General features: G+C 26.0%; 1 protein-coding gene across 1 annotated transcript; it reads right to left on the bottom strand.

Annotated features, from left to right (window-relative positions):
• Window positions 1-430: 430 nt before the first annotated feature.
• On the bottom strand, window positions 431-18,516 carry LOC122268231 (vacuolar protein sorting-associated protein 45; the record flags this gene model as incomplete). The annotated part of the gene is given in 11 exon segments (XM_043056568.2): window positions 431-2,045; window positions 3,236-3,337; window positions 4,925-5,056; window positions 9,168-9,289; window positions 9,371-9,478; window positions 11,116-11,274; window positions 13,693-13,860; window positions 15,063-15,173; window positions 15,417-15,551; window positions 17,364-17,474; window positions 18,379-18,516. Coding segments are annotated over 10 exon segments (1,245 nt in total), but the record flags the coding sequence as incomplete, so codon positions are not given.
• Window positions 18,517-18,652: the final 136 nt, after the last annotated feature.

Raw genomic sequence — 18,652 nt, 5'->3', positions numbered from 1 at the left:
TAAGAATAATGAAATACTTCCAGTAACCAAAATTTTTTTAATCAGAAAAAAAATTTAAAATATGCTATAAAATTAATTTTACTAAATTAATCATAGTACAAATATTAATAAAATTAAACAAACAAAAACCCAAAATGTTGGGAAAATTTGTAAGTAAATTAAGTACTATACAAAATTAGTCTAACTTTGTAAACAAAAAACCTTATAAATGGTGTGTTAGCCATTAATCCATATTATCCCAGCAAACTTAATATGAGCATGCATGGCCACACTAGCCCCGTGAATTAGTTTATTCATTTAAGCCTATTATTGTTTATATAAATCAAAACATTAATCAAAACTGAATGTTAACATATGTAATAGATACATTTAGTATAACAAAATATCTCCATACATCTACATGCAGAAAAAGAATACATTAAAACAAAAATATCAGCAAACAATCTTTTATTATCTTTTTTAAATATCAGATATACATAATACCAGTAAATAAAATGTCATTTAAAGTTGAACTGCCAGTAAATTATGTCAACATAATTAAAAATGAAAATAGATTTTTCAAAATATTTCCATAAATTATTACACAGTAATATTACAAGCAACAGTAATTCTTTCCAAAAAAGAAAATTAACCTAATTTTTTAAAAATAAAAACTAGTTGAATTTTTAAAAAAGAAAATTTCAATTTTATTTTAGATATAAACAGAAATGGTTTTAACAGCTCTAAGTACACACATACCAATTAAACCAACTTGGATAAAAAAATGTGTTAGAGATAATACCAAGAAAAGGGAATGTATTAATACAATAATATACAAATGACTCAGTGTTTTGAACATAACATATAGCATTTTCTAAAAGCTTGGCAAGACACACAGCATAATTGAATGGAGAAAAAAAATTCTTACTTAATATTTCGTGAAATTAGATTTAAAATAACAGTAAAGTAATTGGTATTTCAAATGTGGAGTGTTAACATGAATGAAAGCAATAATTGGGGTTAGATTTATATAATCTAGGGATTTGTCCTTCCTTTCTCTCAACCGAGCTCGCCTTTCTAAAGGGACGGAAAATTCTAAATATGCTTTTAATATGTTTTATTTAATTTTCACAAAAAAACTGATGATACATTTTTACTCAAGTAATAAACTTTTGCAAGTGCAAAAGCTTATTTAATTTTTTAAAATTTATTTGACTTTAACATAATGACATAAATTCATTGGGAAGAACTTTTAACTGGAATAAATATTGTAGAAGTTTTAGTTAAAATTTTGGCACAATATTACACAAATGTAAGGAAATTCAATTTTATTTTATATACAAATGTTATATTTGTATTTTTTGCAAGTAATAAATTTACGGTAATTATCATCCAATAACGTTAAAAAAAATATTGCTATCCTAATACTTGCAGAAAAAAAACTTTTTATTTTTTTTACATAACTTTTTTTGTACATACATAAAATTATAGTCACATAAATGATTTTTAATCTCAAATTCTATAACGCAATTGTTAAAATTTTAAAATATATACAGTCACATAATTTTAGCTCATATAATGGAAAATAAATAATTTTTGATCATTTACAAACTTCAAATTTTTCCTGCAAACATAGTTATTTGGCATCAGTCGATATACTGAAGATACAGAAAAAAAATATGAAAGACAAAATCAAGACATTTACATTATATAGCATAAATTAGAATTTGACTACATTGACTGAAAAATATAGCATAGCAAAATTTAAATGTCGTCATAACAATTGTATTGTATAAAACAATAATAAAACCGGGGGAAAAAAAACTAATGATAAAAAAATAAAATGAATGAGACAAATATATTTAAAACAAATTTCAATACATTTATAAATATAAAAAATTTCATTTTGAAACATGAACACATAATAGATTATAACTATTTACAAACAAATAATATTCCAAACTGTTCAACAGTTGACCAGCATAAAATAATTCTGATTACTATAAATACTAGACCTTCATGAAACAGGTGCAGTAAAATCCCTCAAGCTGTTTAGTATTTTGACACTGAAAAGTAAGTAAAAACAAAATAAACTATTCTAAAAGTCTATTTCAAAAGAATACAAATGTCAAACAGTAAAATAGCATTTCATAAAAAAAAGAGTTTTTTTTTAAAAAATAAACACATTCTTTTATTTATTTCTAGTTAAAACCTTTCGCATTTTTTTATTTCTATTTAAAACCTTTCTAAACGGAAACTTATATTACTCAATAATTGTAATCTGAAGTTATGCAACTTCCATGTAAAGCCAGTAAATGTTTAGAGCAACGGTTCCCAATTTATTCCCCCTAAATAAAGATTCTTTTGACCAAACCAAGGTTTTAAAACGTCTATTAGCAGCTGTGAATATACTAACTGGAAGAAAAGAATATTACTAATTATTTTGAAAATATTTAATGTGAAGAATTAAGTACTTAATAATGAATTTGTTCTTGGTGTATGGGTTTACTAAAAATGAATAAAGAGAGCTGAATTTCGTTTTTAAAAAGGAACTGTTAGAAACATTGAGAACACCAAAATATTATTATTGAAAAAGAAATATTTTTAAAAAAAAAAAATTGCTACCTATTTTATTGGCATTTTACATAAATAATTTCATATAAACAAAACAAAATATTAAATAAATTATGATTGGATACACAAAAATCCTAACTCTTGCAACTCCTTTAATACTTCCACAGAAACCTAGGATTTTGCAAAACACCTTTAGGGAACCACTATTCTAGATAATAGTGAAAAATACTCCACTCAAAAGAATTGATTACAGATATGAATAGGCTATACAGAGTTTTTACCATTAGCGAAAAGAATTATCTAAATTTTTGCAACAACAATCACCTTGCATTATAAAAAAAGATGAAATTTAAATTTTTGAGCAAACTTTATAAAATACTCGTTTTTAATTTTTATCTGTTTATCATGTGTCTTCATTAACTTTAGTTATTGACTAGTTAAGTTCATTATTAATATTAAAATACAGAGCCACATTAAAGCATAAATAACAGTCTACAATTACATATGCAGTTACAACACAGATGCTTACAACTACAATTTAGAAATCAGAAATTGACAATTATGTTGCGACAGAATTTTAATTGAAAAAAAATAGATATATAATAAAGTAAGTACAGCTTTATTTTTAAAAACGTTTAACAGGTATGGTACAATTGAAAACAAATAATAGCATATTAGTTACCCATTTTCTTGATCAATGTTCATATTTAGATTAATTGTTGACTAGTCAGCATTTCTTAAATATGAGCTGAATTTCTCTGCAGACTTGATTTCATTTAAGAAGCTAGATAAAAAAACATTAAAATTAAAAAAAAAAGAACACTAAGCAAAATAACAAAATTATTTGGATAACAAATCAAGATCTAACATTACATATATGTATATAACATACAAATGTCGTATATAACAAACAAATACCAATAGCAAAATATAATAAGATTAAAAAAAATAATTGACAAGCATTTTACAAATTGTATTCTGTAGTAAATAAATAATGGAACATATTAACAACTTTAGGATCTAATAATCTGATTTTCATACACTCACATGCAATCTTAATAGTTCAAAGGGTTAATCTTAAATATGTCAATTTATAAAGACTGTATTTTTAATACAAAATCAGTCAAAAAAGCATACTTTCACTGAATGTTTTTGAACAGACTCAGATTTTGATTCCCAAAGTACAGGGGGTTGCAAAATCAATATTTTTCAATAGCTTAGTCAGGAAAGTTTGATATTTAGCATTACTTTAATTTTTGTATACTTTTAAACTATATAATTTTCAAAAATAAAATACAAAATTTGAATGAAATCTGCCAATTACTTTCTGAGAGATCAGATTTCAAAAAAGCTGTATTTTTTCATCTTTATTTCTGTCGAACTATTTAACAAACTTTAATTAAATTTTGCACTTTGCTATTTAAAATTGTTAAATTCAAAAATGATACAAAAATTTGTACACCTCAATATTAAAAAGGTTATATATTACTATTAACTAAGCAATAACAAATAATCTTAAAGAAATGGTTTTAGATACAACATATATTTGGCTTTATAACTGAATAATATTAATAATTAGATAAATCATTTCGATCCATTAAAAAACATTTTTCGCAAACATGATTATAGCAGTAAAATATATCATATGATAAACAGTATCTTTATTATCCAAATTTTTGAATTAAAGTTATTCATAAAAAAGTGCATTAAACTAAAACAATCTTAAAATCAACAAAAGAAAAGTTAAAGCAGCAATTCAAATTTAATTAAAATAATTAAGAAATACAATTAAAAAATGATTTATGTTTTACTTAAAATAGAAAGCAATGAGATAATTATTTTTACTTTGTGTCATATAACAGAAATTTGTCTTGAAACATTGTACAGTGGTTCAAAACAATGCATAAAAAAATAAAAAAATAACAGTATAAAAAGAGCTCAACTTATTTTCATGCTAAAAATACAATATGGTTTTTATTTATGCTTTTATCATAAATCGATTAACAACTGACCTAATTTTGAGTTAACTACCACCAATGTTTATATCTGTTGCCTTGTAAACTCCTGGATTAAGTACTCAGAGAAATTTTTTGATGGGACTCAAAAAATTCCTGCATTTGCGTTACATGGAGAGGAAAACCTCCCACAGTTAGTCTGACGGCATGGGGACTCCAACCCATGATCCACCTACCACTGAAAATATTATACCTCAGCATTGTGGTCGGTGCAAGTCGGGTGCGGAATTCCTATCTACCAGCCGTCACTGAGATTCAAACCGGGTTCAATTCATTGGGAGGCGAGCACTTTATTCCCTGACCCCCCAGTTTTTACAATACAATTGACTAAGCAAGAAAAATTATGTCTGCTATACCTGGTGAAGTTGTGAATGGTAGTTCCTCCAAGAATAACACGGACTCCCAGGCACATTTTATTAATCTGATGTACAGTAAAAGATTCTTCATATGTGACACCACCAATGTAAAACACAATTATATCTTGAGGTCTGAAAGAAATTAAAATATGATTGATCATGAATGAAACTGAGAAGTATTTCTCAGAGAGCCAATAAAAATGCAAAAAATGACAAAGCCTGAGTAAGTTGATTATTTGTAAGACAATTTATTGGTTTAATTAGACAAGTGGTTAGCTTATAAAGGGAGAATTTAATTCATTTAGTCAGTTTGGTATTTGATTATAAAAGTCAACTTTGGTGATCAACATGCGAGGTGGTAAGTTTAACAGGTTTCACAGAAATAATAAATACCCAAAGTTGTATGTATAAAAGATGTAATGAGTTTAGGCTGTTGTTTAAGATCTTTTTCTACGTTTTTACTGGTAATCTTTTATGAATAAACCATTATATACCCTCTACCTAGGACAAATGTCCTCTTAACTGGTTATGGATAATAATTTGCATTTAAAAAAGCTTTTTTAATCCCTTTAAAGGATTTTACCAGAGAAATATTGTTTTTATAAATTATACTTTGTCATTTTCTTGTAAAACAAATGTTACATAGTTTTTATGAGCAAAATAATGAGAAATAAGGAGAGGAACAAGTTTTTGTCTATAAGATGCAAAACAGTTCTTAATGACTTTGACTAATGATTAGTGTTCCCACCAGCAATGAAAGTTTAGTACCTAGGTAATACTTTAGTGATCAAAAAAGCAATCCTAGGATCCAAAAGGTAATCCTTTAGTGATCCAAAAACTTAATATGGTAGACAAACTTTATTAAAAAATCAAACTTCACAATTACATAATCCACATTATGGAACACGTAAAAATTATTATTGTCATCAATAATACAACTAAATAAGTTCTTTACCCCCACAATGAATAAAGATGAATATTTATTAAAATTGATAGGAAAGAAAAACTTGAATAATATTATTAACTTGATTCAACATAGAGATTAAAATGATAAAATGCCAATGAAAACCAAATGAATTAATAAATAAATGAGGAAAACAGAGGAAGTAAAAACTAACAAAAGTTAATTCTAAATTAGCAAAAAATATTATTTTGCTGGATGCACAACTATGCTGTCAGTACATGAAGGCAAACAACAGCTTAAATTTGAAATTTCAAGTTTTAAATTTTTTTGTACCATACACTCTCTTTAATTTTTTTGAATATCTCACAGTTAAATTCCATATCACACATAGAACAATAAAATTAGTGCAACATTTTTTTAAAAATGCATTGAATTCGCTACAAATTATTTTTGTTCCGATTATGTAAATTGCAAACATATTTCAAGGCGACAAATTTGTTGCCCATGTGTTTGATTTCTAACGAGGTAAGTACAACATTTGGAGACAATTGTGATCATACTGGTGTGAACCCTCCTAATGACTGATTGCATTATTGTATGATCATACTGACCATCGCAACAATCCTCTTTTACAAAAGGCTCATTGGGGCAGGATGCCTTACAGGTAGGTAGGTATAGACACAGTGTGTGTAACACACATCATACTTTAGATAGGTAACACACATCATACATTTCACATCATGAATTGAATTCAGAACCATTCAATAGTAACTCATTAATAAAATTTTCAATAATAGTTTAAATATGATTGTTTGATTGAAAAAAAAATTTTTGAGATCTCATACAACCAAGGATAGCAAAAATGCTGATTTTAACACATAGTTGATCTGTGGCGAGTAAACATGTCATTACACTCATAATGTCCTTATTGGTCAATGATCGGGTTAAAAATCAATATTTGGAATGTTTCAGTTTACTTCCATATTTAACTACAAAATAATAGATAACAATAGATATAATTTCTGTGCAAAATTGCCGGTCTTTAAAGGGTTAAAAAGGAATAAAGAAAAATCAGATTTATTTAGATTAAATTGCATTTTTTTAATATAATCAGATTGCTTTTATTATTTTTTTTAACATTAACTAACCAAAGAATCTCTAATAAAAAGTATAATTAATACTGAATATCATTTGAAAACAATATTATAACTAAAATAGTTAATATTTCATACTAAAATGGTTAAATTATTTAAATATTAAAAACTAGTTACTGAATAAATAAAATCATAGTTACTTTTTTCAACCTCAACTTGCTCTTAATTTAAATTTTTTATCTTTATTTTTTAATCTATTTTGAAACATAATAATTTACATGCAGATCCCTTTCCTTATTTTACAGTAAAAAACTTTCATCATCAATGAAATCGGACTTTAAGAAATAATCACAAGAATGTATTAAATATATTGCATAATAAAATATTTTAGTCTCGACAATTTTTTTCTAAGGATTTAGTCAGTTGAATAAATGATTTTTTTTATAAATCAGTGACTTTAAAAAAAAGAAAAGAAAAAAAGAATGAGATATAAATTATGATTTTGATCATATCTCTTCAAAAGTGAAGAAATTGAAGCTAAATTATTAAATGGATTGTAAATGCAAGCTAATGAGCAAAAATCATTAAAAACGAACTTTTATTAAATCTTTTTTTCTTTCTGAATCAATACAAAATCTAATATGTTAATAAATATGTAAGCAGTACATAGAATGAATTTTCATATGATTCGCTGCAAAATTTCCTTATTATTTCATAAAAGTTTAATCAAATATTACTGTAATTTTTTAAATCTTAATTATGCAATTATTTAATTATATCAATCTAGTTAAAACAGTTTATAGCAATTAGGTTTTTCAATTAGCATGTCTTTCAGCTAAGAGGACAATTTTCGCAACTCCGACGATCAGCACATCACTGTATTTATTTAATGCTTTCATAAATTGTTTCTTGTTTTAATTAAGCCTAAATTACATTTATACATACTTATGACTAAATTATATTCCAAATCATATTTGTACAGTTAAATAATACTTTAACATATTAAATCATAGAAAAAAAATTTAAATTATGGCATTGAATATGTGAATGATTCTAGCACCTAATAACTGGTAATGTGTAATTAAGGGTTCACATCAGCAATGAAAATTTAGAGGTCTATTTGACCACCTAGATCTAATGGACCACTAAATTCTAAATTTTTTCAGCATAGGACCAAAAAATTAATATGGTACACAAACTTAAGAAAAAGTAAAATTTACAATTACATATTTCATGTTATAATATACATCATAAATTATTAATTGCCATCCATAACACCATACAATTAATTTGGTTCATTAGCCCTAAATGATTGAAGATTATTAGTTATTAAAATTAGTAAATAGATTTAATATAAAGATTAAAATGCTGAGACCTATGCTAGGAGCTAGCGAAATATACACTAAATTTTATTAATTAACAAAATTAAAATTTCAATAAAATCAATTTTAACAGAGCAAAAAATATTATTTTGTTGATGGACAATTTTACTGTCAGTACATGAATGCAAAACACAGCACAACATGAACTTTTGAATTTAAAGTTTTTATTATTTTTTTTTTTTACCAGGCACTTTCTTTAAATTCTATTTGAAAACCACACATTTGAATTCCATTCCATGCACAGAACAATAAAATTAGCACAATTTTTTTTTAAAAATGCATATCTAATTTTTGTTATCAGGGTGCGTAGCCAAATTATTCAACAAAAAGTAAGCATCTTTTAAGCACTTAAAAAAAAAACCTTATGGCATTGTTTTTGACATTTGACAAAAACAATGCCATAAGGTTTTTTTGACATTTGTCAAAAATCATGAAATTTTGAATCATGTAAAACGAATGGCGTTTTCCTACGCTACAGACTGACAATACGCCGAAATAGTGTGGGGTTGAATTAATTGAGAAAACCTTGAACCAAAGTGAACTGTGTCATTTTGCATAATTCGTAACGAAAATCAACATGGTAAAGGAAGAATCTCATTTTGAAAAAGGAAAAATGAAGCACTTTTTAAAAACACCCAATGAAAAAAGCACTTTTAAGGACTTTTAAAAAAGAAAAATAAGCACCTTTAAGCTCTTTTTAAAATCGCTACGCACTCTGGTTATTATTTTTAAAATTTCAGACACATTGCAAGTTTGTCACCTTTAAGTATGATGTTAGCAACATTTGTAGAAATGTTAGCTTTAATTGTCAACATGTCGCACTACTGGTGTGAACCCTAGTGATGAATGATTTTAGCACTTACTTTTCCCTCAGTTGCGTGCCACTTAAGTATGGATAGGATGTTTCTTTTAACTTTCCTTTTAAAATTTCATCGAGTATTTCTTTAAGTAGTGGAGTATGTTGAGTGTATATATTTTCGACACCCTGCAAATACAAAATTTTGGAATGACAATCTGGAGATAAATTTTGTTACACATAAAATGCACAATCAATAAATAACCTTACCTTCAAACCTTTTATAACTCTTTTTGTAAATGTTTTGACATTTTCAGTTGTAAACAGATCATTACGCCCACTTTTATTGCCACTAAATTCTAAAATAGCTCGGACCATCTGAAAGTACAACTTATTAGTTTACCTAATGTAAAGAATTATTGACAAAACAATAGATACTCATAAGGAATCTACTATAATATAAGCAAAGAAAAATCATTTATAGGATCAAACTGAATGGATAAACTTTGTTGGTTGCAAATTTTAATTTCTCTCAATAACATAAATCACAGTGTCATTTTCAAATTATAACAAATCAGCAACCACTGACTGCAACTGCATTTGACATCTTGTTAAATAGATAAAATATCAAATATAAAATCTCTTAAAAGAAACATAGCGTTGCTAAATTGTTTCATACTGAAAAAAAAAAGAATTAATAAATATTTATTTTCAAATAATTACTAATAATGAAAATTATTAATAAATCATAACAATAATACAACTAAGAAGACAGTCTCAAATTAATAAGACTTTGTTGATTGAACAAAAAACTATAATTTGAACTTGATTACTGCAACTATTCCCAAATTTCCAAAAACTTAATTTTTATTGTTTGATATTTTTTTATTGTTTCATATTTTTTATTGTTTGATTGAAAACTTTTAACAAAATATAGACAATTTCTTTATTTATAAATGCACGGAAAGAATATTTTAGAAAAGACCTGAAATATTAGAGTTACCCTACAGCATCATTTACAAATCCCTCTGTGTACTTCAACGGAAAAAACAATAATTCGGTAATATGATATTTTTATATTATTTATACTTCACTATTATACAGTTTATAATAAATGGTATAAAAATATGAATAAATCAGGTGTTCTAACAGATCTTTTATTTCTCAGAGAGCTGCTTTTTCTGAAGCTTGTTACTTCCTCATAGAGTTGATTTACAAAGATAGGTTTAGCCCAGTGTTATTTAAGGTAGCAAAGCAGATTAAATTCCATACAAATTGTACAGAGTTATCACCAGGGTTGGCGAGGCTTTAGAATCTGCATAGCATTCATAGAAAAGTCTATGGTTCTAACCATACTGACCTAAGTCTGTACGTTCAAAACTGCTTAAACTACCAAAAACGTTTCTTAGCTAGAAGTTATAATTAAACAATAATAAAAAGTTTGAGATATTAGTGTTAAACAATAACACAAGATCAAAAACCCTATCAATTAAAATATTATTAAATGAGAGGATCCACAGCTTAAAATATTATAAGAAAAAAAAAGCAACAGAAAAAAAATTACATTTTTTTTCTCCATTTAAACAAATAAAATTAGAAAATGTAATGTTTTAAGTGAACTACGATGAAAAAAAAAAAAAAAAAAAAAAACGAAAACCTATAAATTTTTCTATCATTATTAATTGGAAATTTTGCCTTTTAAATATATTACTAAATAATTTTAATATTATGCTACAAATCTTTGGGTGGAGTTTAAAACTAAAAATTATTTTTTATTAATAAAAATATTTGCAATTAAATGTATTGAGATATATATTTAAAAGGCCTTGTACACTTTAACATATTTTGAGGACGGAAATTCCACGTATCTTGCTCAATATTAGTTTAGAACACCCAAAACTGCTAGCTTTACTTTAATGATTAAAGGGTTAATACATCAACTTTTGAAACAAATCTATTCCAATTACAAATATTACATTTTATTGGATATAAATATGAGAAAGAAAACTCTATACCTTAACGAGTTTTTCATTTGTATTCCTTTTCTTTAAGAGAGTAATCAGTCCATTGATATCGTTATTACTATTTTTTTCATAATGAAGAGCATATAGCATAACAAGTCTCACGGCATCAATTTCTCTAACTTTATCATCACCAAGCAGCTTCCTGATTTTCTGAAAATCAAATAAAATTATAAACGATATCCTAAATCAAATTTATTGATATAAAAATATTAATATGGTTGTTGTAAAGGTAAAATGAACAAATAAAACTATAAACTTTATCCTAAATCAAAAATTTTTGATATAAAACTATTAATATTGTTGTTTGAACTAAAATGGATTAAATATAACCAATGAAATAATACATAGGAAATTATCTTGATCAACATATTATTATTCAATGAAATAATGAGTAGCTAGATAGACTAGCATTAACTCTATAGCAGCTTAAAATTTATTCAAAGTTAAAAAAGACCGCATGATCAAATAAATGCCTACTACAGAAAGGATAAGATAATCTCCTTGAGCCCACTTATTAACTTCTTCAATCAAGTGTTCAAGAAAGGTCAAAACTCATTTATTCCCAGCTAATAAAAGTGGTTTTTAATGCTCCTAAAGAAAAAATTAATTTGTCATAACGAAAAACTTTGTCTGCTGTACTAAGAACATGGCATTTAAGGAAAATGTTTTAAATTTGTAAACAAGTCTTTTAACTCATAGCCATATTGCAAAATCAAACCAATCTAACAATGTGAATGCTCTGAAGCATAACTGAAAGAAGAATATTATATTAGCTATATTTTAAAATCAAACCAATCTAACAATGTGAATGTTCTGAAGCATAACTTAACGAAGAATTTAGCAGTAACTAAAGCAGAGCGCATTAAAATCCTCCAACACCTCTACCCTTGTCATTTTGCCTTTTTGATTTGTGTTTTCCTGATTTTTTTTTGGACTTATGATTACATACGATTATTTGACAGCACAATACCTTTTAAAAAAAGGTTGAAAATAAAGGGGTTATTTTATTCATTTAGAATTAATAGAGCTTTATAATATTTAGAACTTCAATGGAATTTTCCTTCAAACTTTAAAGAATTAAAAGTTATATGAATTGTAGTTTTGAGTAAGTAATTTAAAACTGCACATTAGTCAGTATATNATTATATTAGCCATATTGCAAAATCAAACCAATCTAACATTGTGAATGTTCTGAAGCATAACTCAAAGAAGAATATTATATTAGCCATATTGCAAAATCAAACCAATCTAACAATGTGAATGTTCTGAAGCATAACTCAAAGAAGAATTAAGCAGTAACTAAAGCGGAGTGCATTAAAATCATCCAATACCTCTACCCTTGTCATTTTGCATTTTTGATTTGTGTTTTCTTGATTTTTTTTTGCACCTATGATTACATAGGATTATTTGACAGCACAATACCTTTCAAAAAAAGGTTGAAAATAAAGGGGTTATTTTATTCAACTAGAATAAATAGAGCTTTACAATATTTAGAACTTCAAAAATTTTTTCCTTCAAACTTTAAAGAGTTAAAGTTATATGATTTGTAGTTTTGAGTAGGTAATTTAAAACTGCACATTAGACAGTTATAGATGTTTTAAAATCTAATTTAATTGTAGTTTAAACTAATGAAAGTTGACTAAGAGAGTACTAAAAAAAGTTTTTTAGAGCTATTTATACAAAAACAAGTTTATTTATCTGAAGTCTAAAATAACCGTATACTATTTTTAACTGCCTTTCAAAGAAAACTGCTGATTACAGAATCGTACAACTTTATTAGAAAAAATTAATACAGGATCTTAATTACTGTACATTTAATAACTCAAGATATGTTTGGGTGACGTCCTTGTATTTTACATGCATAGAAAGATTTCATTAAGTTTAAAAATTTGCAAAACTCATCCTCTATTTTTCATTCATATTTAGCACTGATATAGAGAAGACAACAGCATCATTAAGTTCAAAAGTAAAAATAAAAAACATTTTCTGTCAGAATAAAAAAAAATTTTTTTTTCTAGAAATTTCAAGGTATATTTTACAACACACAACTTTAAGAGTTGTATAAAAACTTAAAATTCATAAAATGTATACAATGAATATTTGAAAAAATATGCCCATAAATATAGTTTAGCTTTATGAAATGAATTTAGTAATTGTTTTTATTACCAAGTAGATGAGGATAACACACTTCAGTTATTTTAAGAATTGTAGCTAAATGGAAACAATTCACATCACACATTTAAATGGTTGCAACACGTTTTAATAACTGATAAATATTTTAACAATTTTTTTAAGTATAAAATAGTTTCTTAACTATATCAAAATTTTCAAGTGGAAGTAAAATATTTTTGAATGCTTATATACACTGATATTAAATACAAAATATTACCAAACACATTCAGAACTATAATATCATTCATTAGAGGTACTTACTAAGATTAACTGTTATGTATTTGGAGAACAATCTTGTCTCAAAAATTTATGACTTGGCTTATTATTTATTCATCATTTAACTGAAATCACAAGTCAGGTGATAAGCCTCATAAGTTATTAATAAGCTTAAATTACCTTTAGAGATTCTCCATGATCTGATTCGCAAGCAAGCTCTTGTTCTGCCTCTGATACTTCAAGGAGACTGTGGCTGCCAACTAATCTCGAGAGCTCCCCAACTAAAGTCACATGTTTAGAAACAGTACCAGACATTTTCTTAAATTGTGGGTATGTTTCCACAAATGCCTAAAAGAAGAAAGTATGATTATATTTTATAATGAACACATCAATCTATACAGAATGTTATATAGTGACTGCCGTTAACACACATCTTTAAAATCTTTGCCATAAATGCAGTGGAAACTATAAATGTAAAAAACTATAATTAAAATGTAAGAAGAAAAAAAAGGTTTCAAGCTACAACAAATCAGCAAATTGCAATTGAACTTGATAAAAGGTAAATAAGGAGGAATTAAAAATTATTTAAATCTAAACTTACGTTCCAGTGCCACTGAAGTAATTAACAAATTTTTGATTAATTTCATTTTACCATTGCCTTAAACTTCAATAATGATTCGTCAAAGTTTGGAAAAGTTTTTTTTAAAAAATATTTTGAACAATTTTAAAACTATATATTAAAAACAGTCATTGCACAGCATCTTGTAGGAAAAAGAACTTAAATAGCAAAAAAGGATTCATTTTGAAGGAAAATTTTTAAAAAATGGTTTTGTAAGAAAAAAAACAGATAATAGTTCTATAAAAATTGAAGTTTATTAAAGAATTTGAAGTAAAAAACTGTATCTTGCTATCTTAAAAAAATAAAATAAAAAAGTGAAAGATAAATAAAATAAAGAATTTAGAAATATTATTTTTTAAAGAATTATTAATAACAATTAATGTAAAATTTTATTTTATGACTGAATTTTAAAACAGAGAAAATAACAAGTTAAATTTTAAAATAAATAAATGTATCATACTTAGTTTATCAATTTATGTATATGAAATTAATTATCATCTATTTATTTTTGGAAGTATGACAGTTTATCTAATATAAATTGGATTTGACAATTTAAATTATAATAGATAGTTTTTTTTTGTAAGTTCAGTATATTTTTTAGATTTTAAGATAATTAGTTTTTCAAATTAAGGAAATTCATATTTTTATTAGCATATTTACAATAAAGAAACTTAGTTTTATATAAATATTATAACAAACAGCATGCAGCATAATTAATCATTTATTAACTTGACTCTTTATGTTACTCATTATTTTTTTATATATTTAATATATTTATTTCATTAAATAAGAAAACAAAATAACAATAAAAACAGTTAGTTAGATTTTTTTTGAAAAAAGGGAGAAGGTAAGTTGTAATCAAAATTAAGATTGAATGAGAATAAGAATAAAAGGAATAAAACAATTTTGATAGATAAACAAAATTACATACTTTCATATCGGCAATAGATTCGACTTTTTTCTGACTCTTAGTCTTTTTCTGGAAATCATCCATTAACTCCTTTATCTTCACACCAATTTCACCAAAATTTGAATATAAATTCTATAAAGGAAAATATATAATATAAAATTTCTATACAAAAAAATTTTAATTCACCACATACATACATCCCAATTTAAACAATGTCTCAATTGTTTTAAAAAAATGCATGCATGAAAATATTTAATGCTACCATATAGTTTTTTGAAAGTAAATTTTTTATCCTAATATAATGAGGTTCTTGTAAATGGCTGTTTAGGCTACAAAGTAAAGAACGGGTAATAAGAATGGTATAATTTGATTTACAGAAGCATAGAATTCATCATGTTCAGGAGATAAAACAACTTCTTGAAGTTCTTTACTGATTCCAGGAACATTGGATAGATTGACTCTGTTGTTGTTGATTGCAAGCAACTCGTGAACCATAGCTTGGTACGTCCACTAAAATAGAATTTCAATATAAACTCCTTTAGAAAATGGCAGAAAAAAACTTAAAAACAATTGATTAAATAGTAAATAATATTTCATATTATTCATGTAATATGTATTCATGTAAGTAGTATATGGAAGTAATTAGATATTAGAGTTCAAAATATTTATAATTAAAATTGAAACCAATAAGCATCCTATTTTTCTCATTGATGATTAAGTAATCTAGTCAGTTACTAATTTTCCGATTTTCCTGAAAAAAAATTTAATTTTTCAGTCAAATAGAAATTACTTTAAAATCAATCTGTTAAAAATTGGAAATGAATTCTTTTGAAAATATATGATAAAAGCAAACAATTAAGTACAGAATAGCAGAAACATTCTACTCTGTGTATTTATCATAACTTATTTTGTATTAGTCAAGATTTTTCTATTTATATGTTTGAATTGAACTATGATCCGTTTTTTCATTCATTTAACTTAATTCATGCCTATCTTTTAAATAAATAATTAAATTTACAACATTCACTAGTACAAGCAAATCCTTACCTTAGACCTCGAAGGTTACTTAACCCTTTCGAGCCGACCGTCACATATATGTGCCAGCAAGAAACGCGCTCACTTCCCGGCCGACACACCCGCGTGTCAGAGAGTTTTCTCGTTCACCCCCGACCGTCACTTATTTGTGCCAGCGTTTCGGAACGTTTTAAAAAATGAAATTTCTTCCAAAAGATGGCATTGTATGTCCATATGGTTTCAGATACATGTAGATTTGACCTTCTACTCAAGATGAAAGTACATTCACGTGGTTTTTAGGGGAAGGAGAGGAGGGGGGGAATGTTTTATGAGGGCTCTTTAAATTAGCACGTGATATTTATTTACAGTAAGTAAGGGAGTTTTTTTTATCTCTCGCTACTTTCGATTTTCGGATTAGTTTTTAGTGGATAATTAGATCTTGTAGGCTTGAATTTTTTTTCTTTTTACCGTTAGAATGTCGAAGCGTCGAAAATTTTTAACTGAGCTGGAAATAGAGGAAATTATGCAAAATATTTAAACTTATTAATATTTATATTACATTTAAACAAGAAATAACTTAAGTAAATAAAGTATCCATAGAAATATATATAAAGCATATGTCACTTAAATACTCTACAGAACAATATTAAACAACGTGCTGATATTTCGGTAATTTCAAGGAATTAGGCTTAACATCGAAAAACCCTCCGGACCTGGGGAGACACACGCTAGAGAGACTGCCGGCCTCAGCGGTAAGCGCGCTTTCGCGCTTTGCGTCGCGAAAGGGTTAATAATACATTATTTCATTAGACTGAAATAATTAATAAGCTACTAAAATAACTAATTATTTCATTAGAACACTAAGAATAATATAATTTATTTTTATTTCCTGTTAAATTTGTGGCATGCTCATGCCAATCACATTAATAAGCGGCACCGTGGCACCTGGTAAGTTTTTGTGTTAGGAGATATGCATGGTAGCTAAAACCATATTAAAAATCTTTTCAAATGTTAGTCTAAAATCATCATAACCAAAACTATAATTTTGAGATTACACAATGCAATAATGTTTTTAATTTCAAATTTCGCAACTACCAAGCAAGACTTTGAATAATTTAAGTAGACATACTTTTAGATAAAATGGTCCAAGAAATATTAAATTATTACCAAATGAAATCATTGAATTATAATACTAGACCTATAATCTTAAATCTAACTTAATGATCATCAAATATAATATTATTTTCAGAATTTTTTTTTTTTTACTTCAGCACAGAAAATAATATGGGTGCAAAATTTACAATGAACCTGATTTAAGAGTGGAGTGACTGCATCAGACTTTCGGTCCAGAATCAAGAGTAGAGGAGGTATGTCTGGTCTCCGGAAGTCAAAGAGAGCATTTTCCTTGGCGATGGTATGCTAAACAGAAGAAAAACAAATAACCCTTTCCGCTATGACATCGATTCAAATATAAAAATTTTTAATAATATAAAAATACAATTAGAAAATAAAAACACATGCAATCCTAATCTCAAGCAAACTATTGTAATCCAATTCATTAAAGGTAGTTGTAGGTCTTATATATTTGTGTGTGTGTATGTATGCATACATATAAAACCCAAAAATAAAAAAAGTAATAACATCTCTTTTGTATTAGCTATTTAAATATCTTGCAGACAACAGTGATATAACCAACTTTTTTTACTATGAATTATATCGTAGGTAATCTGTCAATTTTGAGCAAAAATGCCTATTTGGGATTAGAAATTTCATGTAATATAAAAAATTTTATTAATGTAAATATTTTAGGAAGTTATTACTACATTTATGGAACAACTACTAATGATTGGGCACCCATTACAAAAATTAAACTTAAAAAATTTCATTTTCACCCTTGTAAAATAATAACAATTAAATTAAACAATTATTTCAAAAACAATGAAAAGCTGAAATAAATATACTATAAGATAAATGAAATTATAAAGTACAGCGAAATGAATTTATTTATGAATAAATTAGATCATAGCCTAAATATCTTCAGCTAATTTAAAAGTAACTTCAGAATAGTCAGAATACACAATAACAGGTACAGGTACTTTTAACAGGTAAAAATTAAGAAATAAATAATGATAAATCCTGGGGTTTCCACATCCATTAAAAAAAAACTGTTATTAAGAAATGTAATTTTTGTTTTTTTTTAATAAAAAATAATTCAATTAATAAAAGCTTCATATTACAGATTGAGACAATTTTATTTTAAAATGAGTAAAGTAAGAATATATAGATATAAAGAAATTAATTTGAGAATAAATTGGATCATCACCTTAACACCTTCAGCTAATTTTCTAGCAGCTTCAGATGAATCCTGATACCTGATAACAGGTATTTTTTTCAAAGCCAACAAAATTGCAATAAGACCCTGTATCGATCTCTGAAGATGATTGGCACTCAAAGAACGACTCTAAAGAGACAACAAAACAATTGATTCATTCAGACAACAAGATAAACAAGTGAAATGAATTAAAGTTATTTTGGATATTGAAAATAGAGATCAATTGGAAATAGATTTTTTAAAAACCAAAAAAAAAAAAAAAAAA

The sequence above is a fragment of the Parasteatoda tepidariorum genome, chromosome 2 (genome assembly GCF_043381705.1).
Source record: "Parasteatoda tepidariorum isolate YZ-2023 chromosome 2, CAS_Ptep_4.0, whole genome shotgun sequence".
NCBI lineage: Eukaryota > Metazoa > Arthropoda > Arachnida > Araneae > Theridiidae > Parasteatoda > Parasteatoda tepidariorum.
This window is presented reverse-complemented; position numbering and strand designations above follow the sequence as displayed.